At 38.1% G+C, this 27,098-nt stretch overlaps 2 protein-coding genes across 2 annotated transcripts in view; both read right to left on the reverse strand.

Annotated features, from left to right (window-relative positions):
* Positions 1 to 970: 970 nt before the first annotated feature.
* On the reverse strand, positions 971 to 22,856 carry cacng7b (calcium channel, voltage-dependent, gamma subunit 7b). The gene is made up of 6 exons (XM_067448967.1): positions 22,704 to 22,856; positions 16,279 to 16,474; positions 14,966 to 15,052; positions 14,740 to 14,880; positions 4,636 to 4,781; positions 971 to 2,030 (listed from the first exon to the last, which is right to left on the reverse strand). Exons 2-6 carry the CDS (start codon positions 16,472 to 16,474, stop codon positions 1,560 to 1,562), a joined length of 1,041 nt encoding a protein of 346 aa, XP_067305068.1. The 5' UTR covers positions 22,704 to 22,856; the 3' UTR covers positions 971 to 1,559.
* A 2,292-nt stretch (positions 22,857 to 25,148) lies between these two features.
* prkcg (protein kinase C, gamma) overlaps positions 25,149 to 27,098 on the reverse strand; it is a 39,748-nt gene continuing 37,798 nt past the window's right edge. The window contains 2 exon segments of the mRNA XM_067448977.1: positions 25,149 to 26,953; positions 26,955 to 27,092. Of these exon segments, the coding sequence (XP_067305078.1) occupies positions 26,855 to 26,953; positions 26,955 to 27,092 (237 nt within the window). The 3' untranslated portion in view covers positions 25,149 to 26,854.

The raw sequence follows: 27,098 nt of genomic DNA on the forward strand, positions 1-27,098 counted from the left end.
TGCAACACCTTGGCGAAAGGAATTACCGAAATGCGACTGTTATGACATCCTACTCAAACACAAACATGCATAGAGAGAGAGAGAGAGAGAGAGAGAGAGAGAGAGAGAGAGAGAGAGAGAGAGAGAGAGAGAGAGAGAGAGAGAGAGAGAGAGAGAGAGATTTGATCAATTGGACTGCACGCTTCCCTGAGGCAATGGAACGATGAACCAGAGAGCAGAGAAGCACTTAACAGTCCCTGTGCAGAAAATACACACGCTAATATACACACATTCACATTGCTCTATCGTTGAAGACTGTAGAAGTTCATATGTTTTTTTAAATTTAAATATTCGCTATTTCATTGCAGTGTAGGGACACAATATTACCTTTATTTCTTCAAAATGTTTCTTTGTAGCGCGACAATAAGATCGACACAGCAAATGCTTGCTCAGCCAAACCCTTGCGTTTGGGGCGGGGCTATATTTGTTTTCGACAAATAGAACAAAAGGGGTGTGTTCAGGAAACTTGTTTGAAAACGATCATTATAACTGTAATTCTGTTTGATAACGCTAGGGTCAATGCATACTGTAATGCCTAATTGTACCCCAATCCCTTCTCAACACACATAAAGAAACGCAATAAAAACATACTAATGATGTAATAACCATAGTGGTGGTTTACCTATTTGAACCTGTCATTCAAGTTCATTCAGATTAATGTTGTATACAGAACATTAATTTTGCAATGCAACCGAAATGAAACATATGACGGTGTTCAAAACATTTATGGAGAATTTTTTGCTGCGTTGAAAGCCGCTTTGAATGATTTCAGCACGCGGACAGCGCTTCTCATGACGCCGCAGTTTCAATACAACCTCTTAACCACTAGAGGGCGCTACGAGTGCTCACTTCTTAAAATGTGCTGTCTGGCACGTGTTTTTTGTGGACCTACATCATATGATGCATCAGGAAAAGAGCCTGACAAAATAAGAACGTTTAAAGCATTTTAATTTATTTTTTCCTCACCAAATTTGTCAACATTCTGCAGAAAGGCAGTGAACCAAATCACAGCCAGAACACAACAGTACACAATATTTACACAATAAATACTCATTTTATTTGAACTCAGGCTTCTGAATCACTCTTATTTCAAACAATATGTGTACATTTGTTCATACTTTAGCATTTGATATTCATATTAACAATAAAACAAACAATTCACGTGATGAGAAATAACAACTTATGTTCAGTTATACATCACCTGCAGAATTAAAGGCAATAGTTACAGTTCTCTTATGTGTGCTAATGTGTAAGTCTAAGTAAATGAATGGTCAGTTCTGGTGTGTGCGATTGTCAAGTGTTCTGCATGAACCCCATTGGATCCAGTGCAGTTTAATATGCTACAATTTCACAACAACAACTTGCGGTCTTAAAAAGAGGCATCTTGCTACAAACAGTTTTTTACTTCCTTTTCACATATAAAAAACTATATCTTGCCTTGCATCATATTTTCTATTTCTCATCTATGCATTTCTTCAATTAAAAACAAATACTCTATAAACTTTCTCTTCCATCTGCGATTAGCATGGAGAGGCGCTCATGCGCATATGTGTGTGATAGTGTGGGGGTGGCACTGCAGCGGGTGATGCGGACATGGGCAGGGTCTGGGAGGCTGCAGCTGCCCCATGCGCCCCAGGGTGGAGAGGATGGTTGTGGGGGAATGAAGCTGCAGAACCTGACGATGGCAGCTGGTAACCAGCTCCAGAGTTGGGACTGGAAGATGCAGTGATTCCCGGAGATGATGTGTTCTGCTGGCCGCTGGTTTTCGTTGGGTGTTGGGGATTCTGGGTGAGCTGGATGGAGATGTCGCTGGAGATCTCAGAGGCGCTCCGTGCACGCTGAGGGGGAGGCCAGGTCTCTGGGTGCAGATACTGGCCACTGTAGTCGCTGCCCTCGGAAAGGCGGGGGCGATAGAGAGCCGGGTGTGGCCGATACATCTCCTCTTCTGCATAACGCTTCATAAAGAGATACACTGACATTACACCGGCACCCTGAGAAAATATGAGAGAGAGAGAGAGAACGAAAAGATGTGATGTCTTAACCGCCATATTCCAAATGTCCAGTATGTGGGATTTTATACTTTTTTAGACTTTCTTGCTTTATGGTAACAGTTATTTTGTCTGGCCTTTGTGTTTCTAAATAACTCTTAGAACATAAGATTGGTAAGAGTCTCTTATTCTCACCAAGGCTCAATAAGAGTTCATAAATACAGTAATGTCACTATGTACTCAGACTTTTGGAGTTATTTAAATAATCTCATATTTTTCACTTTTTATCCAGTTATTTTTGTTATTATAGAATGTTTAAAATTACGCAGTTATGTACGTATTTAATTATTTATTAAAGCTGTACTATGTAATTTTTCCATCCACTAGAGGGCGCCTATTAAAAAAAAAGGCGTAGTTTGATGATGTCAGGTGTGAGCTCAGAATCTTAAGACATGTGGTCTTCACCTCACAGCCGATGGGAAAGAATCGGGATAGGACTCGGGCAGAAATCATGTTCATGGATGCGATTATTAACTCTACTGTAGTATGACGCAGAGCAGGACCGAGTGTTGTAGAGCTACGCTGGAGCGATTGTTACGCAAAAACGTCTCGCAAGCAGCGGCGCCATTTAAGTATGATACATTTAAGTGTGTTTAAAATGATGTTATGGCATTACTCTGTGCGTTCGTTCACCGGCTGCTGTGACACTTGATGCACACTGCTAAGAGTAAAGCATTTCTGCCAAATAAAACTGGAAACCGAGGATAACGCAGATATGACGCAGATATTCTCATTGAGCCCCATGTTAATATTCCCAACTTTACAGCAAAAAAAAAAAAAAAAAACTTTTTTTTTTTTTTGCCTGGTACAAAATGTTTTTTTTGTCTTTTTGTCAAAATTGAGGCTAATTTTGCCCTTCATGACAACTGTGAGGGGGTGTTTTTTTTTTTTTTTTTTTTACTTATTCATTTACATTATATAAAGCCTTAAAGTTCTGCATAATCAAAGGAACTGTATGTAAGACATTTATTTTAATTAATCATAAAATGGCCCTGATATGTCACAAAACATTAAGAAATCATGTTAATTTCAAATACTTATATCACTGAAAACAGTAGTCCGGCCAGGATATTGTCATTTAAAAGTTGTTGTTGCAGCCCTCAACTGATATTGATGTTGTCATGTTGTGTTTTGGTCTGAAGCTCCGCCCTCCACCTATCGACCAATCATGAAGTCAGTAGTGTTTTGGCATCTTGGTTGCCAGCTCTGCTCTAGTTAGCACAGCTGCAGCTACAAACATTCCTGCAGCCTATCTGGCAACCTCAAGTAAGGGGGAAGGGGGAGAGGGGAAAGTGATTCCAGTAACAGTTTTGGCCACAGTCTTACATACACATCCTTTAAGGGCGTGGTTACTTTGAGTGACAGGTGAATATCCATGTCTGTTATAGAACTGTCTGTTAGTCATTGCATCACCTAAACTCCACCCACATCCCACCTCTTTGCCCATGTTCTGTCATGGGCAACGGCCAGCTCGCCCCTACTTTACACTTCAAAACGGCTCATAGGAATCCTATTGGTGACGTCACAGACACTTTACGGCCATATTTTGTACAGTCTATGGTTAAAATAACAATTTTCTCACAATTTAATAATAGTTGGAAACATCTGGGATATTGTAAGTACTCAACTGAACAAAATATATAACACAGGCCTAGTGGTTTTTGAATATTTTACTAAAATACTACAAAGTGCAACTTTAACGTTTAGTATTTGTGGCAAATCAGTAATGAGTAATGGTTACGCAACTACACTCTTTCTTGAAAAACTTAAAGTTGAATATACAAGGTGTGATTTATGATTTTGCAGCAATCTCTTTGCCCGTGTTCTATTTTTCTCTCTGTCACACACTGACAATCTTTCCTTCAGCGACCATAATAGTAAAAGGATTCTGCTGAATCAAGTGGAAAAAAGTTCAAACTTCAGTTTATCTCAATCCTCATTTTATGGGCACAGAACAGCCGACAGACAGCCTGTGATCTGCAGCTATCACTGCTCCATCATCTACTTCATCTTTTTTGCAAACACTGACTTTCATAATCACCTCAATAACATCTGCATTTGAGTCATAATTATCTGAAAACCTAAAAACCTCATGTGTCATCTCGTGTGGATATCAAATCCTTTACATTGACCTCCTATAGCTCAGGTTACCTTTTTCTATTGCAGTCAATGAAAACAATATGATTAACTGCTATAAGTACAGTATTCAGGTCCAGCGTAATAACTAAAATGGAGCTCATCTGAAGATCCACATTCATAATACATAAAGAGCGCACTCGAAGTCCTGCCGTCGACTGAAGCGTATGTCAGGGCAGGGTTATGATAAAAGCATCTGCTTCAGCAGCATCAAGTGACATAATTACCCCACCATCATTTGTCAAGCCCCTCGGGCCTAGTAGCATGGATATGCTCAAGCTTTCACAAGAAAAATGACTACATCTCAGCTATTCCAGGCCAAGGGGCTTGAACTTACTCTGAGCAAACAAAATGACATAGAAAAAAGGCAGATGACCTGATACTGTAAAAGACTGAAATTTCATCTTCTGACCTCTTTGAGCAGGAATGAGCTGGCAGCAAATGCAAAGGACCAGCCATAGCGGTAGTTGAAGAACTGCTCTGGCTCCCGCGGCCTGTTCATTACTTCATCATTGATACTGGAGATATACAGCACCAACCCCACTACCAGACTCAACCCTGGGAGAAAGAGAGATGATAACAAATGAGTGAAGAAAAATCCACAGAACACCAAGACCCTGGCTGCCACCTCCTAAAAGAAAAAAAAAAATTAAAAACAGTCAGCTGAAATGTTAAAGTCACCATGAAATCAAAACGGACAATTCTTATGGAATGTTGCAGTGTTTATAGAATGCTGCAGTGATGTAATTTTTTTGTAGGCCAACCCAGAAGGTCGCATAACCCTGCTTCCCTGGAGGAAAAAAAAGAGAAGAACACTAGCTTTCGGAATATTGCAGAAAATAAGCTCGAAAACCATAGATCCCCATAGAGCTATACAAGCCAGGCACAATCAATCGAGGTGTGACGAAGCGTGAAACGGGCCGTCCAATTAGATTCGAGCTTTAGATCACATTTCCAGAGCTGCTGCTGTTGCACAAAAGGGCGAGATTGGTGGCGCTGTTTTGAAAACCAGTGTAAACACAGAAGAAAAGTATTCTGGACGAGAGAAGAGAAGGACCCAGAACTCCGATACACCATTATTTGACAGATCGGGTATCAGTCAGACAGGACCAATACAAATTCGATTGTGTGTGTATAATATTCCCATAACATTTTATATATAATATTCCCATTTAATATTACGCCCCAGTGCCCCACAAAAAAATTATAAAGCATCATCAACGCTTTGTGCACTATATTATAAGTGTTCTAAAGCCATACCATAGTTTAATGTGAGGTCAAGTACAGATGAATATTAATTTAAGTCATTAAATTCAAGTTCATGTGAATGCTTCCCTCCTGCTGCGTCTGTTAGCCATTCTCCATTCAGCTTTCACAAACTGTGTGTTGCGTTCTGTTACGACAGTAACAGTTTGGCATCCTGGCCAAATTTGCCCACTGGCCCCTGTCCATCATGGCCTCCTAATAATCCCCATATTCTGATTGGCTTCATCACTCTTTCTCCTCTCCACCAATCAGCTGGTGTGTGGTGAGCATTCTGGCACAATATGGCTGCCATCGCATCATCCAGGTGGGTGCTGCACATTGGTGGTGGTTAAGGAGATTTCCCCTTCAATGTAAAGTGCTTTGAGTGGCTTGAAAAGCGCTATATAAATCATTATGCTTGATCTGTTAATAATGGTCTATGGTTTTGCATAACTTGACTTTATCTTGCTGGAGTTTATTGCTGTAAATCATGTTACTCTCTACCGGGTGTCTGTTAGATCACAACACTGGGTGAGATTGTATTGTTCTTCACACACAGTAACTGAAATTTTAAACTGTTAAAAGAAACAGCTCAATAAAATATTGCATAGATAGATACACTACGAGTCGATATATCTTCCCTTTGTGTTCTGAACTTTTTAATGCAGACGGAGCGCAGCGCTGTGACTCTGTGTTCCTTCAAGCTCATCATCCTGCACACGGGATGCGCATACACGCTTTGTGGTGCTGTGTATTGGAGACGTTCATGTTATAATACTTTTGCGCAATGAAATTGTATTAATAGCCTTTCTTGTTCTGCCCTATCTATAATGCTGCTGCATCATTAAAAAGCTGTACTAAAAACATTGTTAAACTTTTTAAAAATATGTACTTGTTTTTAATGAATATATTTGCAACAATGTGTAACATTTTGTCAGATTTAGAGCTACACTTATTCACTTTTATTGTTTTCTTTTTTCCCCCACTGAATGTTTAGATTTTATACAATTATTGTGCACTTTTCTAGAGTAACTTTTGCTGCTGAATTATACCCTAATCTATTTTATCCACCAGCTAGTTTACAGTAGTATTTTTGTCATAGATTGTGATTATTTTTTGAATTTGTTGTTTTTCTTTATAATGAAGTTATATTATCACTTTTAAGTCAGTATTTAGGAGTGATTATCAGTTCAACACAATAAGGTACAGACCTTCTACATTGAATTTTTAAACAGAACTGCATTGTTATCGGTATCGGCCAATACTCTGAATGTTTAATATCTGATCGAATCGGTTCCAAAAAATACAGTATCTGTGCATCCCTAGTTATCACTGGTGTCTGAGAACAGATTTATTCTCACGTCTACTTTATATTTTTTCATATACCCCTGAATAATGCGATCTGAATCTTTCTGAAGAGAAACAGAGTGCACTGTGTCTGTTTTCTTCCGGGTGCGCGTGCATGTGTTATGAGTCAGAGAGCACTCATTCGGTCTAGATCTGTCAATCATATTACGTGATCATAACTCCTGCTCTACAGGATGATGACGTCCTGTATATTTCCTCGTTCTGAGTTCCATACATAAACAACTGTGAGTCACATTTCTACAGCTGAAACATATAACTCACTTTACAATATACTTATTCTCCACCATTCCAAGTCAAGTGTCATATATACACTGACCCACTAGCAATATCTTGAAAACTAGAGACAATAATTTTCATTCTTAGTGACACAGAATTAGTAGTCTGACTACATTTACTTTGCAATTTGACTGTAGGCCAGTGTAATAAACACACTGAGGCTAGTTAGCAGATGAGTTCCCTTTCGAAGTGGAACTCAGTACTGCATCTGGATCAATGATATGGGGTACGGCATCAGCGTGACCGTTATCTGAAGCACGTGTGCCAACACGGGCCCTGCGGTTGCGGATGCACAGCGGAGTCTTAAGTCATGGAGATCGCTGGTCGAGCTGCAGTGGCGTAGCGCAAATATGCGGGCTCCATGTGAACCGCAAGTCCAAGGCCCCTGGTAATTTATTTATTTATTTTATCATCACGGGAAATGTCCTCATTTTGCAAGCAATTTTTGATAACGAAAAATGTCCTCACGATATTGGAGATATTATTATGCCAGTGAAAACATCTCAAACCCCATTATTCACTACAGAAAGTGAAAGTAAAAATGAACTGAGCTTTTGACGTCTCCCGTTGAATTAAAGGTGCATACACTCGAGAGCTGAATCTACTTATTTTCTTAAAGGGTTAGTTCACCAAAAAATGAAAATTCTGTCATTAATTACTTACGCTAATCATGTTCGACACCCGTAAGACCTCCGTTCATCTTCGGAACACAAATTAAGATATTTTTTTTTAAATCCGATGGCTCAGAAAGGCTTTTATTGACACCAATGTAATTTCCTCTCTCAAGACCCATAAAAGTATAAAGACAATAATTTCGGCACTAAGGACATCGTTACAAAGCCCATTTAAAGGGATAGTTCACTTTGAAATTAAATTTTGATATGTTTTAGCTTACCTCATGGGCATCCGAGATGTAGGAGTATTTGTTTCCCCAGTAGTTTCAATTTTGATCATTTTAGGTCAAACCGTTCTTGTCTGTACCTCACATAATGCAGGTCTATGGTCACCACCTCAAAGAGCATACACAGAGAAGTCCAAATTAAACAATCCCCCATCGTAAGTACACACTGATGGCCTAAGACACGAAACAAGAGGTTTGTGTGAGAAAACGAACAGTATTTATATCGTTTTTACCTCTTGTACACCAGTACGTCCGACTGATCCGAGGGCGCGTGCGTGTTTCCTGTGGTGTACAAGATGAAAAAAAATAATTTTATGAAGTGACGAGAATAGTTTTTGTGCTAAAAAACTAAATAATGACTTATACGATATAGCGATGGGCCGATTTCAAAACAAAGTTTCAAACCATTATGAATCAGCGTATTGATTCATGATTCGGATTACATATCAAACTGACAAACTACTGAAATCACATAACATTAGCAATCCGAATCCTAAATCGTTATACTGATTCATAACGGTTCGAAACTTTGTTTTGAAATCGGCCCATATAAGTCGTAATTTAGTTTTTTTTGCTCATAAAAACTATTCTCGTTGCTTCATAAAATTATTGTAGAATCACTGTAGTGAGATGGGCTTTGTAACGACGTCTTTAGTGCCTTTTACGGGTCTTGAGAGAGGAAATGACATTGGTGTCAATGAAAGCCTCTCTTAACCATCGGATTTCAACACAAATATCTTCATTTATGTTCCTAAGATGATCGGTGGTCTTACGGGTGTCAAAGTAATTATTGACAGAATTTTCATTTTTGGGTGAACTAACCCTTTAATATTTCTCTTGTAGAAAATTTCTCTCTTCCATACATAGTGAACAAATGAGAAGAGAAGTATTTTGTGTTATACAAGTGGTTTTGAAAGTAGGAATAAGATAATCTAACATATTTTATTATCCTCGCAACGCAACGGTTATGCGGTGATGTGCTATGACATTAATGAATTGCAATAATAATTGAATAATAAAAGTAGCCGAATTTCAGACCTTTTTCAGGCATTTAACCGAAAACTAAGGGTGCTCCAATTGATCAGGCACCTAGCATTATCGTATGATAATAGCTTTATATACTGTTTCACTAGTTCCCACTTACATCAAATTAAATAGAGTAAAGATTATGCGTATTTGGCGTGCTGTCCGGGGGAGAGCTCCGGGCTCGGAATTTGGCCCGAACCCAGAGTACTCCCCCGTGATAGAGATACTCTAGAACTGGACTGGAGTGTATTATAGATTGTGTTGACATCTAATAAGAGTTTGTTAGAATCAAGTGAGGAGATGGGGTGGTGGAGGGATGCTAAAATGAAAATGGTCAACACTGCTGAAGGTAAATCTGCTGTATATACATACACACACCTCTTATCGTTGATTAGCTTGATGTGCTCCACTTGTGTTTAATTAGGTTTAATTATCTGCATGTGCTCCTCCCGAAATTTTGTTAATAAAAATTTCATTTCGATGGTCTCTATAAAGGCAGATCAGAAGAGTCAATCAAATAATGCAATTTTTATGATCGTTGTAAAATGCAGTTACTTTCGCTAAACTACATGCGTTTGATAACAAAAAAGTTTTATTAAAACTGTATTAAGTCACAAAAAGTGATACTTTTCCTCAAGCGCCTTTCTGTACATTTGCTCCGAGATTGAGTGGAACACAGAAAAGGAATTGAAATTTGAATTTTGAGCTTCGGGTTCACGTCTAAAATATGCCCGATTATTATTCGCTTAAACACCGTCAGTTATGTCTTTAGAGAACATTAACAGTTGGGAAATAAGTTAGTATCCGTATATTGTATACTCACCTAAAGTTTTATTAGGAACACCATACTAATACTGTGTTTGACCCTCTTTCGCCTTCAGAACTGCCTTAATTCTACGTGGCATTGATTCATCAACGTGCTGAAAGCATTCTTTAGAAATGTCGGCCCATATTGATAGGATAGCATCTTGCAGTTGATGGAGATTTGTGGGATGCACATCCAGGGCACGAAGCTCCCGTTCCATCACATCCCAAAGTTGCTCTATTGGGTTGAGATCTGGTGACTGTGGGGACCATTTTAGTACAGTGAACTCATTGTCATGTTCAAGAAACCAATTTGAAATGATTCGAGCTTTGTAAAATGGTGTATTATCCTGCTGAAAGCAGCCATCAGAGGATGGGTACATGGTGGTTTTAAAGGCATGGACATGTTTAGAAACAATGCTCAGGTAGGCTGTGGCATTTAAACGATGCCCAATTGGCACTAAGGGGCCTAAAGTGTGCCAAGAAAACATCCCCCACACCATTACACCACCACCACCAGCCTGCACATTTGTTACAAGGCATGATGGATCCATGTTCTCATTCTGTTTTCCCCAAATTCTGACTCTACCTTCTTAATGTCTCAAAAGAAATTGAGAATTATTAGACCAGGCAACGTTTTTCCGGTCTTCAACTGTCTAATTTCGGTAAGCTTGTGCAAATTGTAGCCTCTTTTTCCTATTTGTAGTGGAGATGAGTGGTACCCAGTGGGGTCTTCTGCTGTTGTAGCCCATCCGCCTCACGGTTGTGCATGTTGTGGCTTCACAAATGCTTTGCTGCATACCTCAGTTGTACTGAGTGGTTGTTTCAGTCAAAGTTGCTCTTCTATCAGCTTGAATCAGTTGGCCCATTCTCCTCTGACCTCTGACAGGCCTGTCTGGCACCAAAAACCATGCCATGCTCAAAATTGCTTAAATCACCTTTCTTTCCCATTCTGACATTCAGTTTGAAATTCAGGAGATTGTCTTGACCAGGACCAAACCCCTAAATGCATTGAAGCAACTGCCATGTGATTGATTGATTAGATAATTGCATTAATGAGAAATTGAACAGGTCTTCCAAATAATCCTTTAGGTGAGTGTATATAAGGTGCACAAGAAAAGTAACCTGCGTATGTGCTTTATCAGATGACGGTGTATTTATTTCAGTAAAGTTCATTTAACGGATGATGGTGTTGATGATTTACCTTGGATTCTAGCAGAACACCGGCGGAAACAATCATGCTCTGACGTAGACCACAACCGTGCATGTAAAGGCAGGTATCCTAAAACATTTGGCAATATAGTGTATATAAATTACTGTACTGTGATGAGAACATCAGACTTCCTGTCAGGCCCCTGAGGACTTAATGCTTACCCTCGGCCAACTCAACAGACACAAAAGTACTGTACATACTCCAGGGCTTTGCCAAGCCACTGATGAGAGGAAATCAGCCTCATCTAAATAAATCACAGCCCCACACGCTCCTCACTGCAGTACAGAAATGCATGGAGGGCAGAGGAGATAAAAACGAGGGGAGCAGAGTAATGCCTGCATGTATGTGAGAGAACTGTACGAGGAACAGGTGAGAATCGGTGAGAAAAGCTCAACACGCAAGAGCCGGGAAAGGCTTCAAATATTTATCGCAACAACAGAATTACTGAGTCGAGTCTCTCTCACCCACATACAAAATGCAAAAACACAACATTCCTGCAAACATCAGCTACATTTCACAGCCGCTCGATCCAACGGCACTATCAGCATGCTTGATCTTTACGTTTTAAAGGCTTCTTTCAACTGAAGCACTTTTATCAGCCCCGAGCAGTCTGGAATGCCCATTACATATTCAGTGGCAGACCGATAGAGAACACAGCGAGAAAAGGACAAGTAAAAAGGAGTTTTTCAAGGGCGGTCTGTAAGGAAGGCTGTGCTGCAGGAGGAGAGAGGTGTTTCTCATCAAGTTGAAGGTCTTTTCTGGCCGTGTGCAAGGTTGAGGTAGTGATGCAGTAAACAACAGTGGCATCTGCATACAAATAAGTTCTACATTCAGAGTGGGTTAAGGTTAGTCTCACTGCGGTCTGTTATGAAAGTGCTATATCATGCACATTTACAGTGGGGTTTAAACCAAGAGTATGAGGAAAAATGCTTTTATTTTACTATAACTATTGACTGTTAGGGACTGTTTTACAAATATATAACCAATGAAAAGTATTTAAAAGAGCTTGTGACTAATCCTTGGTCTGGCTACTACCAGACCAAGCTCAATTTAAAATTGAACACTGGTCTGGGGAGTCTGCTCTGTATTTTCTACTGCACAAGAGGCGTGATAAACAACCACAATTCAAATGGCGCGGTACACAATTGGATAGTTCTTCAACCAATCAGACCGCAAGTCGCTTCTCTATCCGTCATCGTGTTAAACCTGCCAATAGCGCGCCAGGTGGATAAGCCAGACTGTGATTGGTTCCTGAAAAAGTGTAACAGAAGCAGTAGAAATTAATGTACAGGTTTCCAAACTGGACGAAATCAAATTACCAGCAGATCAGGCTGGGTTCACTCAGTCTAACTAATCCTTGTAACTGCACTGGATCCTCAAACCCCAAAAATCTCATAATTCCAAACGGTCTCTTTTGTAAAGGAAGTGCTGCATGCAGTTTGGGCCATCTTTGCTTCTCTACTCAAGAAACACTAAAAGCTAATGTTTTATGAATTCAAGAACAAGAGAAGTCTTTGAGTCATAGTTAATACTGTCTTAAAATGCCTCTATTATGGATTTTGGAAAATTACCTTTCATGCATTGTGTAACAGTTCTAAATTAATGAAAACATCCCTCGAAGTTTTAAATCCGAAAGTTCTGCGTATATAAAGTTATTGTCTCTTAAAAGTAAGAGTCGACTCTGAGTCTGCATAAGACAAAAAGTAACTAGCCTAGACAAATATATTTAAAAATATTCGATATCCATGAAATAAACACCAGACCACCACCATGCAGATATAAATACATCTTAGATACATAATTTTACACAAAAGTTTGTCGGACTGACACAACAACAAGTGTGTAGCCAATCAGCATTAGGGGGCGTATAATGGTGGAGGAGAGAGAACGAGTAAGAGGGAGATTTGAAGAAAGACTGTAGAAAGAGAGATGAGATACATTACAAAATAAAATATCTCAGAGGAATATCACTGGAAAATAAAGGGTTATGATCAGAAAAGAACTTTCGGAACCACAATAATATTAGAAAAGCTTTTCACCGCTGGATAGAGCTAAGATACGCGAGTAACACTGGTTTTGCGTGCTGAGATAAACTGAGACAAACTCTTGTTTGTACTTACTATTTCATGTTAATATTTTGTGCTCTATTTTGTGCATCGTTCGTTTATCATCTTCACTTTATTTTTCGTGAGGCATTATTTTGTTGCGTTTAAGCTACGATAGACAAGGTAAGACATTGACATCTACTTTTGAATTGCGTATTGAAAGCCAGCTAGTCAGAGATTTTTAGGCTAATGACTGCTACGGTGGTTACTGTATTGCGTCCTAGTAAGTGCACGCTCCGGTCTCGCACACAGCAATCAGGGTTTGAGACCGACTCAGAGCTGGGAGGTTAGGATTGGAGGGTGAGCTTTGGAGGAGGAGCAATGACGAGACGGGTGTTTGTTTGTGTTGATTTCTAATACCACCAAAGTTTAGCAACGACTTAGAGAAATTATTTACTCCACCTTTAACAGATTAATAATTTTCTGGAAAGTTAGAACAGTCTGAATTGCAAACGGTGACAAACAATAAAAATAAAGTGAAATAATAAACTCTCCAACCAATTATCTAGCCCTCTAAACATTAAAAAAATATTTCATCATACCTTTAGCCAGTATAGCTGCATTCTAAGTGGTGCGGGAATTTGCCTTTGTAAAATGTTACTAGGTAGCCTAATATTAATGCTTAGAAAGCCTATGCACATGGTACCTGTGATTTTTTTAAAATAGTCTATTGATCATATGTCATGATTAAAATCTATTTTCACATTCATCTTGAGTGCAGGGACAGGATAGTCCAAGATCATACAGCAATGTCCACTTCTGTTTACTGCTTGAGTCTCACTAATGAGCATGTTCCATATTTCATAAACTTGCTGACATCTGCTGGTGGAGAACTGAATTGCACGTTCAGATATTTGAGGTATTCTACAGGGAAATATATCTGGCACCACTGACTGATGAGTTTAATCTTCACATTTACATAATATGGGACACATCAGGCATTTGGGCCTACGTGAATAGATTACTACATTTTTTGCTCGTAAGAAAATAATAAGAACAAAAGAAAGATATGTAACGTGTAGTGAGAGCTGTCACGTGACATATGGCTTAGTTATTGCATCCATATGATAGATTTGTTATTTTACAACTAATGCAACTTCTACCACTCTAACACTGCATCAACTGGTTCCAAAAACTGATAAATAATAAACAGATGGAGTGATTTCATGCTCAGACACAGGTTTATGATTGGAGACGACATCATTAATGCAGTACAGATGGTACGGCTGCATTCTGGTGAGTACAGAACACAAAGTCTTCACACATCTAATCCTCCTGAAAAGGATCTGCATTAAATATGCTATGAACTATTTTTAACAGTAAGAGTATTTTAGAAAGAGACTTGATTCAAAAGAATGTTCCTCCAGGCCTGTTTTGTGATGACATAATTATAGATGGCACAACATCTATCCTAAAAAGTGTTATAGCTATAATATAGGCTACTCAATATATATAAAATATGTATGTCTAAAAACTAAGATATAACTAACAAAGGGATACAAAAAAATGTATTTATTTCAGCAAGTGTGCCCTAAGAAGAGCAATGCCCACTTAAGAAATGGAAAGGTTTTTCACTACCTGAGAGAATAAAGAAGATTCCAGAAATGAAGGCCAGGATGGTGCGCTGCGGACGAATGTGACCCACGTTACTGATGATGAAGGCCATGAAAACGAAGAGCAGAGACACCATAGGGAAGGGTGTAGCTGTCCGCACCATCTCTGCCAGAACACAAAATGCATGTGCATGAGAGTTGTGTGCGTAGATATGGACGTGTTACTTTGACTTGAACTCCCGTTCACTCACTGAGGATATTTGCAGTGTTTTCTGTGGTGATTTCAATCTCTGGCTCTGTGAAATACTCGGAGGCGACACATCTACCTTTCTCTGTACCTAAAATAGAGAGAGACAAAGAATCTATTAAATCTATTAAATACAGGAAACCAACACACACGCGCACACACACACGCACAGTTTTATTTACAGCATTTTAGTATGTAACATATTTATACTATATATATTTGTACAAATTATACTAAGTAGGTAGATACACCACTAACTTAATACAAAGTAAATAATATTTATTATAATATTATATTTTAATAATTTGATTTGGCATCAGTACAATAATAAATTATTCAATTTTAATTATAATTAATTTTGCAAACAATACATTGTCTTTTTTTACACCACTTTTCTCACAACATATGAATGGGCCTTTCTACAAGAAGACAGGACATGTTTAAGTTTGAGGTTGGTAAGATTTGTAAGAAGCGTTTGAAAGAAGTCTCTTGTGCTCACAAAGAATGCATTTATTTGATTAATAATACAGTAATATTGTGAAATACTATTACATTTAAAAATAAAATCTATTTGTATATATTTTAAAATGTAAAAACCTAAATTTTGTCACGTGATCCTTCAGAAATCATTCTAATATGATTATTTATTTTCAAAGTTGGAAACTGCTTAATATTTTTTTATAACCTGTGATACTTTTTTATAATACTTTGATGAATAAAAAGTAAAAAAAGAAAAAAAAAAGAATTTAATTAAAAAAAAAAAAAAGAAACAAATGTTTTAAAAATAGATATCTTTTGTAACAACAAAATACACTACTGGTCAGTAATTTGGGGTCAGTCTTTTTTTCTTTCTTTTTTTAAATAATTCAATAATTTTATTCAGCAAGGATGTGTTAAAATTATACAAATTGATAGTAAAGGAGATTTATATTATTTGAAAATATGTTTTTATTTTGAATAAATGCAGCTCTTTTGAACCTTTAATTCATCAAATATATTAAGTAGCAGAACTGTTTCCAATGCTCATAATAAATCAGAATATTAGAATGATTTCTGAAGGATCATTTGACACTGACTGGAGTAACCATCCTGAAAATTAAGCTTTGCATCACAGAAATAAATGATAATTTAAAGTATAATACATTGAAAATTAAATATTTTAAAATGTAATAATATATCACAATATTTAAAAAAAATGTTAAGGTGGATCAGGCAGGCAGATCAGCCTATTTTGCATTTTTGGCACCCAAAATTGTATCAAAAAGTACTATGGAAGACCTTAGTGTGTTTGCATATAAAGTATGTGTGTGTCCACACCTGCTATGAAACACACTCTCCAGAGGCCAGAATGCAATGCCATCTTGACATCCACAGTTTGGTTCTGCTGCAGTACGATTCCCTCCTCCATCAGCAGCCAATAATCCGTCGCCACGGCAACCCCCACCAACAGCAGTCCACACGCCCCAAACACTGTGGAGAGCAGAGTCAGAGCCCTGCTGCTGCAAGAGCTCATCTGCACACACCACACACACACACACACACACACACACACACACACATATGAACCGTCTGCACCCAAGGTCCAAATCACAGAAAAAAACTTTAGGGAAATGAGCAGTTGGGAGTGAAACGGCACCATAAAATCTAGACGCTTCTGCACAGTCTGTGTTATTATTCAGTTCACCAGTAAAAAAAAAAATGTCAGGAGAAAATAGAGAAGATGAGTGTTAAAGATCATGAGAGACAGTTCCTGTCCCACTGTGCCGGTAATCAACCAATCGCACAAAAGGTCAAAGTTCACCTGGCTCAACGGGTGGCATTCATTGAGGCAGAAAGTGAAACGTTATTGGCAGTGATTCACATCACACACAATTGCCTACAGAGTCATGAGTCATAGCTTTACTGTGAGAAACAGATCTCGTCCGTATGGAGAAAAAAAAGCAGATGTAGACACACACACACACACGCACACACGCACACACACACACACACACACACAGGACCTGCTCACTAATTCACATTGGCATCCCATGGACTGTGATGCACTGTGGGAGAACAGAATCGGATGAAAGCTGCAATTAGATTAGTTCATCCTTTTATTAATGACTCCCCCCTTATGACTTTTAATTAGTTTGCTGAACACAAAGAGACATTTTAAATACTTCACTCTAGTATTTAGTATCTAGTATATATATGCATATGGATCCTTATGACTTGGACTGTAGTCTTCTGAAGCTTTGGGAGGAACAGACAGAAATTTAAGTCATTATTCCATGATAAGCTGTTAGCGGCCGAATAATTGCATCAAGTGAACTGAACTTAACCAGATGTGTCAAATCATTCAGACTGGTTTTGTGAAATTGATGATATTCATTAGAGTAAAAATTATTCACATATGGAATGATTTTCATAATTCAACCATCAGCCCGCATTATTTCATCGTTTTTAAAGCCCTGGTACGGCAAGGCACGATTAGCCTACAAACCGCTCTCAGCCCGGAATTCTCTGGGCCCGGTTGTCTAATCGTGCTGGTAGAATCCGAGAAGTGATGTCACCACTCAGGATTGGTCACCTGTCTGTTGCCGGGCTAACAGTTTCTCTGTAGCTGGCTAAGCTCTATTTGAGTGACATAAACACAAATTAATAATAACATTAAAAGAAATATCAAAATAGGATCTGATCATTCTCCATAATGCAGTCGTTATTTAAATCTCATATAATCAGTAAACCGTTGTGTTACCAAGGCAACAACTGACGCTTTTGTATTAAACTGTAAAGAGCAGCTATTTTCAGCCCCGCAATAGGAAATTAAACCAGAACCGTACCAGCTAACCTGGATTGGCACAGAATACAACACAATGAGAACCGTTCGGCCCAACAGTGGAAAACCGGCTAATGTTCGGACAGGTGTTTAGCATATCATCATCACTATGCTGTCTCAAGAGAAGGGAGTCTCAAGAGAATATGAAAAAGTGAATTCTGTATATTATGACATTATGACGAACTGTATGCCTTTCTCCATTGACAATCTAAGTTGTTCAAAGCGTTTCTAAGAATGCTGATTTTTAGGAGAAAGGACTGAGACTGCGATGGTGAACAGGAACATGGTTTGTGTAACATAGCAACATATTATTAGCTGGTTGATAACTTAGTCAAGCAAAAGGTTAATCATATTGATTACCGTTATGTGTCCGACGTTGTAATGAGCTTTGTGCACCGTTTACTACGGTACCTTAATCGAGTGGGAGTCTGAGCTGGTGTGAGTGAGTGGAGGCGGGGCTAATGTGCATATCCATGGTACCACATACTAAATGAAGCAAGGGTGTAGAGTTACATTCAAGCTATTTTAAGACATTTAAAAAAAATTAAATATGAAATTTTGGTGATCAAAGATGAGTTTTAAGGGATAAAGTTATTGACTACAGGTGGGACTTTAAAATAATCTTGTTTAACACTAGAATTCCTGGTGAAAAAGTAAAATTTTCTGTACAGAAAAGTACACCCATCAGAGAGTTGAAAAATATAAAATAGCTCTTTAGCTCCACCCTCTCCCATGAAGCACTGTGAATGACATAGTTGAGTCGGTCGTCCTATATTATATATACACGATATCGCCTATATATATATAGCAATAAACTTGTCAACTTTTTTTATACATATAATCAAGATTTGTAAATGATCCATCGATTTTAAAGGGTTACTTCAGCGCTGGGAAGATGAATCTGTATTTAATCTGGGTCATCAATGTAGTAGAAATGTGAAATTATTTTTGAATTTGGTGCCTTCTAGACTGAGAAAAGACAGAAAATGTATTTTTGTCCCATGGGGATGACAGACTACAATTCCCAAAATGCTTCGCTCCCCTGTGAGGCCATTCCCAAAGTCACCAACTTGATTACTGTGACTGAGTTGGAGAAGACACTACAATTAAAAACTGAACGTGTCTGTTCAATATAATGAGTGAGTCACCGCGCGAGTATCACAGCACTGAGCACTAACTGCAGGAGTGATGAGAGCTGAGGTAATCGTGACTACACTCGCGGCATACATTCACAACGTGAGTTCAGTCTGGCGCGTTTCAGTTCATGCCTTTGCAAGCTTAACTGTCATAGAAATTAATTTGAGAAGTTAAAGGACTTACACTGCTCACCATATCTCGTTTAAATGAGTGCCTGTAGCTGCCAGCTGAGTGTGATCTCCATCCCCCATGTGCGGGTTCAAAACATGCGGAAATGGCTCCCTCTGATGGCTGTAGTCTTTAGCCAAACATTCCTCCTATGATGCAAATATCGTCAATTTGCATTATAGGAGGAACTTTTCCAGAAATAAAATGCAGAAATCTCTTGTCTCAGGGGGATATGAGGGGGGAAAGCACAATTATTTGAATATACTCCAGGGGTTCTACTGATACAAAGCCATATGCTAATCGCTGCAATGCTTCATGGGATTGTAGTTCTTTCCCTTACTAAAACCGTTAAGACACAGTCTGGTACCCTTGTTTTTTTTTTTTTGTCCGATTAAAAATAAATTGCTTCAAAAACTATTTTAAAATCCCTGTGGGAACTATATTCCATATTCCTTTAATGATTTAAAACATTGTTGTTAGTGTTGTTTATTATTCCAATACTACTATTTTATTTATTCATATTCTGAATTAGCTTTCTTTTGTTTGTTTTTTAGCTTTTAATTTATACATCAAGCTAAAATGTATTAAGACAATTTCAACATTTTCTCACATTATCAGTTTATTCACTATAGTTTAGAAAATGGTAATACAATATAACAAGAACTCCGAGTTAAAATATGTCAGATCAAATTCATGTTGATAATGTCCGATAACTTTGATAGAAAGGTTACGGTATGTGATGGATTACAATCAACCAATCAGCTGTCAGCTGTTAAATTTAAGTACACAATTAGATAATACTAATTGAGGTCAACCAATGACCAAGCAATGCTTCATTTAGTTCAGTCTGTGGTGTAAAAGGTCACATTAGTAATTAAAGAAAACGCTCAAGCAAAACAATGTCAGGTCAAAGAGTCTGAATTATTTTGGTCCCAAATGTTTACTGGTAGTAATTTTTGGGTATAATATGTCACAGTTTACTTTATTTTGCTATCCTCCCTTACATAAATGAACTATAGTGTCCTGCATGGTATATTTAGTTTTGTTATGTGGTTGTCTTTTTTTTGTGTGTGTAATATATCTATGGCATCAATTGATTTTATTTAATTTCCGCACTTCAGCTTTAACTTATTTTATTTCAGTTAGTTGCCAAGGCAAGATTTTGAATTCCTTTTCGAGTGAACTCAACACTACGTCATAATGTTGACGCTTTGGGGAATGCCACAGCACCACGTTATGATGCAGCGCCTCGTTCCCGCTCAGGGAACAAGTGTTATATTAATAACCTAAACATTTTCTTTTAAGTTCTTTACGTTTTTCATCTAATATTTATATTATATTTATTTCTTTTAAGCTTTATTCCAGTGCATTAAAAAAAGAGAAAAAAAGGTTCAGACTGTAGAGGAACAGAGGCAGGGCAAGAAAAGACGGAGGAGAGGCCATATATGGGGCAGCTAACTAAAAATGGCAGTATGTAAATGTCAGAGCGTACAGTATGAACTCTATGTGAAATACGCTGTAAAACTAAGATTAAATCCTTTTTTCTCTGACCATGTGCTTCTCCCTGATTCACCCAGAGCTGAGCTTTGATCGATTCTTAATTAATGAGGGATGCTTTTTTTGTCTCTGTGGTGAATGGATGACAAGCGCTGATGATAACTTGAAAGGTCTTTCAAAGTGAAATGGGACTTTTGCTCTCTGTCATTGTCTCGGCATCTGTGCTGAGCTGGTGCAGAAATGATTCTTAGCAACATAATTTACAGCAACATCCAGTCATTTGCTCTCTACCTATTTAAAGATTATGATTTGACTTGAGATTAATGAAATGAATGCTGTCAGTCGGTTACATGCATGAGGTTAAAAGAATCCGTTTCCTGTCTCCGCAGTCACTCATCTGCCGCTGCTATGGCGACTTTTATGATGGTTATTTTTGAAGAGTCTGTGAGAGAATGTGTCTGAGTGTGTGTGCGCTTTTCCATGCTGTAATTTCCTGTGTGTTTCTCAGAGCTGGTGATTCAGAGCAGCACCCTGATCAACAATAGAGGGAGAAAAAGAGAAAAGGTAAGAAAGAGAAAAAAAGACTCTTGGCTTCCAAATCGAATCTCAGGTGTCTAGACGAGATCTTAGCGCCATCTGTAAATATCCGAGAGTTCGACCTTTTGCCGTTTGTCCTGTCGCAAATAATGACACAAGCTTTAACACTAGCTGTCAACAGATGATAAACCCTAGCAAATGATGGACAGATTTTGCAATGCAGTGAAAAAAGGCACAGCGAGAAGGCGGAGGAAAAAGTGCTGGTGCTGAGCGCTTTGAAGCAAACACAACAGAGGCAGAGACCAACAATGTCAAACCTCAGCTTGACCGTCTTCACTGAGAGTGTTCTCCTGGACTCTTTTGCCCGGAGCACTTCTGCCCCCTCAAGGCCATGTGCACTGATGTAGAAGAGAGGTTACTTCTCCATGACAAAATCAGTCCGTCCAAGTTTGACCTCAAACTCGCCTGGTCAGTCACAGCTGACTTTTTTTTCTTTTTCATTTGGACCTTTTTGTATTTTTTGGGGGTTTGATCTTGTCCTTTGCTAAAGGAAATCTGTGTGAGCCGACACAACCTGAGATAATTGTCCTATACTACCCTATACTATCCCTGAGCTGTCCCCACACATTATGTGCACTTATCAATTTACAATAATCATATGCAATATTATGGCAATGTGGGATATGTGCAATAGATCCAGAATATTAAAGGAACAGTTCACCCAAAAATGAAAATTCTTGTTGCTCCAAACCTGTATGCATTTATATCTTCCGTTGAACACATAAGAACCCCTTAAAAAAAAGTCTAGCGTGTTTCTCTCTCACCATACAAAGAAAGTTCATGAGGTCCAGTGTTGTTTTGGACCCCACTTACTTTTGTATTGCCAAAAACAAGTTGAAACATTCTCAAACATATCTTCTTGTGTGTTCAACAGGGGAACGAAAGTCTATATATTTGGAATGACATGAGGTTGAGTATATATATTGTGAACTGTCTCTTTAAATCTTTTTGTAAGATTTTGTTTAAAGGAACCATAAGATATCTGAACGTATCGCAATAAATACAGTGTTAACAACAGACATACAGTGAGGAACGGGGACAGAGAGAAGAGAAAGAGTGCCAAGCCAGATGTAGGCTAATGTATGGAAAGACCTTGGCCCAGTAATGATGGAGTTCCCACCTACATGCCAGTGCGCGCCTCCTGAGGCACTTGACTGAGCCAGTTACACACTCAACTACCTCAGCTACCATTCACTCACCAACACAAAAACAGCTGCAAATGTTAGTTTCACAGCATGCCAGTCTCCTAAATGACTCTTACGGTTTACAATTCACAACAGACCACAAACAACTCACTCAAACGGACGTCCTGTGATAAATGTTCATATTAAGAAAACATGCGACGCGCTCTCAGACCTGCTGGGATTCTGTAACACGGTCGACGCAAAGCCACAAACACATACCTGCCCGTTCGTTTTCTATAACTTCTGTCAATAACACTTGACAAAAGTTCAAATGTGTTTCGACTCAGTCACGCATTAGTTGAGAACAGTAAAGGACAATGAAAACAGACTGTACTCACCCTGCCCGTGCGCGTGGTGCTGACGAGTATGCAGCGAGCGCGCAGGCACAAGCCTCACACCAGGGGTGCTTGGCAAAAAATCCTCTCTCTCTCTCTCTCTCTCTCTCTCTCTCTCTCTCTCTCTCTCTCTCTCTCTCTCTCTCTCTCTCTCTCTCTCTCTCTCTCTCTCTCTCTCTCTCTCTCTCTCTCTCTCTCTCTCTCTCTCTCTCTCTCTCTCTCTCTCTCTCTCTCTCTCGTGCGTATTTCCCACTGATATCCCGTTATCTTCTCCTCCCTCACGTCTTCACGCTTACAGTCCCTGTTTATCCCAGCAAAACGAAAGAGAGCGAGGCAACGCAGACAATGTGCGTGTGTGTCGCCCAGTAGGGCTTGGGTTAGTAATGCGCAATGGAAAATGTACTTTTGCATTATATATGGACAGATGGAAAGATATTTTTCTAGCTTTAGGCTGATGTCTGGTGCCAGTGCGTTTGACAGCGAAAATACGTTTTGGCTTACAAATGCACAATATTGGTTATCGGCAATATAAAATTATCACAATATAAAATTATCAATTTTATCGGAATCAATATAGGATACATAAAAGCCAATCCAAGCAAACATTCTCTGAACTTTAGCAAATGTTGAGGCAAAGTTATAAACAAACATTCGAATCAATGTTCGAACCAAATCGATGTTCTCAAAAAGTTAGCATAACAACATTATTAGGCTACCATGTTGGAAAAAACAGCATGCTGGTTAGGCATGTTTAAGCATTGGTTTATGCAGGTTTGTCATGAGCTGGTTTAAGTTGGTCCGGAAATGGAGCTAGTTTCTTAGAACCAGTTTAGGTCCAGCACTTGACCAGCTTAAACCAGTTCAATTCTGCCATGTTTCAAAACATACAGCCAAATGTTTACCTGAAACATCTAGTTTGATGTTTGTCTACAGTTTTTCATATGACTTGTTTCAGAAATAACATTTAACTTAATGGGTAGCCTACTTAATTATATATATATATATATATATATATATATATATATATATATATATATATATATATATATATATATATATATATATATATATATATATATATATAATTTGCTGGGGTCATTTGCTTTAAAATTGTGCGTGAATCATTTTTGTGTGTCTGTAAAAGTGTCAACCTGCCAAATTCCAACACTCTCCTTTATGTAAAGATACTTCAGTAAATGAGTTTAAGTATGGAGGGAAAGACATTTTAATCAATAGTGTATTGTGGGAAGACAGTCAAGCAGAGAGCGGCATAATTTACAGCAAACAAGTAAGAAAAAGGACACATAGAGCTAATTGTCTCCATACTTTAGCAATTAGTGCAATATTCCATAACAATTTGTCAGAATTCAAAAGGAAGCATTTACAACAGCATCCAAGTGCTTTTCTTCTGAAACTAGATGAGAGACGCATGATTGGGGTCTTTTTCTCAGAAGAAACATCTGAGAAGCAGCTGACATGAGCGGAAGTCTGTCTGGGACTAATACTTGAGATATTAAAGAAATTGCCATTTTTGATGTTTCTTTTTTATCGGCAAATAGTTTAAGAATGCACCGATGTGCTCACATTTGTCATGATCCATGTTGACCTCAAGCCCATTCTCATCCTTTCTCAGTTTTTTCCCGTTAGTCCCGTTATACTTTAGTATACGTATTTTTAGACATGATATCAATAGCATAGTACACTCTGACCTCAAGAAGTGAAGGAGGGAAAGAGAGAAACAGAGAGATAAGAGGACAAGAGCACATTTCTGAAAGAATTTTAGTTCTTTAATGCACCTTTTTCAATTCTTTCAGATGTTGGACATCTTAAGTTCAAGAAAAGAAGATGAGGTCATAGAACTAAAAAGAAAGTCAGATTGGGGCATTTAAAAAAAGATTGACAGACAGGAAGGCAGTTACAGTAAGGAGGTTAGGGTAGTTTTTAATAGGCAGGGTATCTAAGGGTATCCTGTTATATCACTCAAATCCACTGGGACGGCACTTAGGGAGCGATGAATGGAGAGAAAGTGTTCAAATTGAGAGATGAGTGTAAAAGTCTACTGTCATGAACAGTGAGACAGGGAGTGAACACACAAAAAAAGTGATAGGTTTACTTCATATATTTTATTTTCACACTGTGAAACACAAAAGTCAATACAAAATTATTGTGCAATGGTTCTTTCTATCTATCTATCTATCTATCTATCTATCTATCTATCTATCTATCTATCTATCTATCTATCTATCTATCTATCTATCTATCTATCTATCTATCTATCTATCTATCTATCTATCTATCTATCTATCTATCTCTCTATCTATCTATCTATCTATCTATCTATCTATCTATCTATCTATCTATCTATCTATCTATCTATCTATCTATCTATCTCTCTATCTATCTATCTATCTATCTATCTATCAATCTATCTATCTATCTATCATCTATCTATCTATCTATCTATGCATTTACAAGTCATTTTTGATCATGAGGTTTAACCGTTTATTGCGATAACACACAGAGACATTGTAAACCGAGTAATTACATCAATACATGAACTTTTCACTAATCAGTACTATTAATATTCAAGCATTTTTAATCCAATGTTTAGTCCTGTGCGTAGATCTACTTTGCTATAGAGTTTAGTTCCAATCCCAAATCAAGCACTGCTCGGGTTGGGTTCAACAGAAAGTTACAAGCAGGCGTGATGTAAATGGACCCAAATCTACAGAAATGTACAGTAGATCACCAGGAGCAGCCTGTTTTACAAAGTACTCCATTAACTTAACCACAAGATCAGCAATAAAGGGCTGGGGGCAGTAATCAATCAGGTTTGCTTGTTACAGATTCCAGGATAATGGACACGACAGAAATTGTATGTTTTTTTAATGAGTTAATTAATTTCAATTATCTTCATCCTACCTCTCCTCTCAACTAACCTGTCTCTCCTCCTCTCCTGTCTTTCCCACATCCTACTTTTCTGTTGGCAGTATTTTTTTTGTCAGTGCAACGTTCAAATTGTATTAGTTAGGGCATTTTGGGCTCAGTCTGCAGACTCGGGTCTTTCCAGGTCAGACATCATGAATTTCAACGTGCAAGACAAGTTCATGCAGATCTCCGAGACCTCACAGTGTCTAACCATATTCATACAGTACCAGCTTCAAACAAATAAATCAATTCATCCATACACTTGAGACTTCAAAAGCTGATTTGAGACCAATTTGGCAACATAAGTAATACTTAAATTGAATAAATACTATGCATAAATGATTTGTCTGATACCAGTTAGCTGATTTTTCTTGAAACTAGAGGTTGCAAAACATGATAACATGGACATTTTTATTTATTTATGCTGATGTAAAAATGCTGATATGGTTTATCACGTTCATAGATTTATTCTGAATAAACATTAACATGTATACTTTATAATACACTGCACATACTGGATATAGATATGCATATAAATATATGGAATAGATCATAAATATCTAAATGAGCACTTTTCATAAAGTCATTTGTTTCAGTAACACGGGAGCATGGATCCCAATAACTTACTTTTGTAAAATACTAAGATGATCCAAACATTTATAATCTGTATAGAATCATATTTGGATTGCATCTACATATACAGTATGCTAACATTCATGTCACAAACAAGTAGTTTATATGCTGAAGCATTAATCATTTTTTTGCATCTAGCTGTCGTGTGTGTGTGACTTCTAAATCATAATACTGAGCTTTTATACCAGTTTTCAGATGCTAAAAATATGACTAGTGTTGCTCACCTGTCTACACTTATTTGGTGAACTAAACCAAAACAGAGCAAACAGGATCTTACACAAAGACTGAGTTTGATCCGTGATTAAATAATCAGCTTGATGTGAACTTTAAAACATGGGGGCAATCATGGTCATGCTGGTTTCTATGGTGCAGTCTGTTATAATTAGGTCATGGCAACTACTAGCATCCAAGAACATATCCAATAAGATCCTACTGTCCAATAAGATAATGGCATGTATGACCCTTAAATAATTCAGGCTGATACTCTTTTAGAGTGGATCTGCTAAATACTATTAATGCTTAGGTGTTTGTTTTTTTAATACTGTAAAGATCATTAAAATAAGTGTGTTATTTTTTAGACGGTGATGTTTGGTCTAATCGAGAAAGACTCCTATTGTAGGAGACTCCTTAAAGTCACAAGACGGTTGGTGAGAATCGATTAAGGTTTTCTCAGACAGCTGTGAGGGGTGAGGAAGGAAATTCCGGGTTTATGTAGGAGAAGCCTTGGAATTCCTCTTGACTTATGGCAGCGAGAACATCCGGGTCCGAGGGCGTGAGGACAGAGGGGGCGGATGTGAAAAACTTATCAAAGTTCTCTCCTTTTTTGCCTCCCTGTGA

Source organism: Pseudorasbora parva, chromosome 7 (assembly GCF_024679245.1).
Source record: "Pseudorasbora parva isolate DD20220531a chromosome 7, ASM2467924v1, whole genome shotgun sequence".
Taxonomy (NCBI): domain Eukaryota; kingdom Metazoa; phylum Chordata; class Actinopteri; order Cypriniformes; family Gobionidae; genus Pseudorasbora; species Pseudorasbora parva.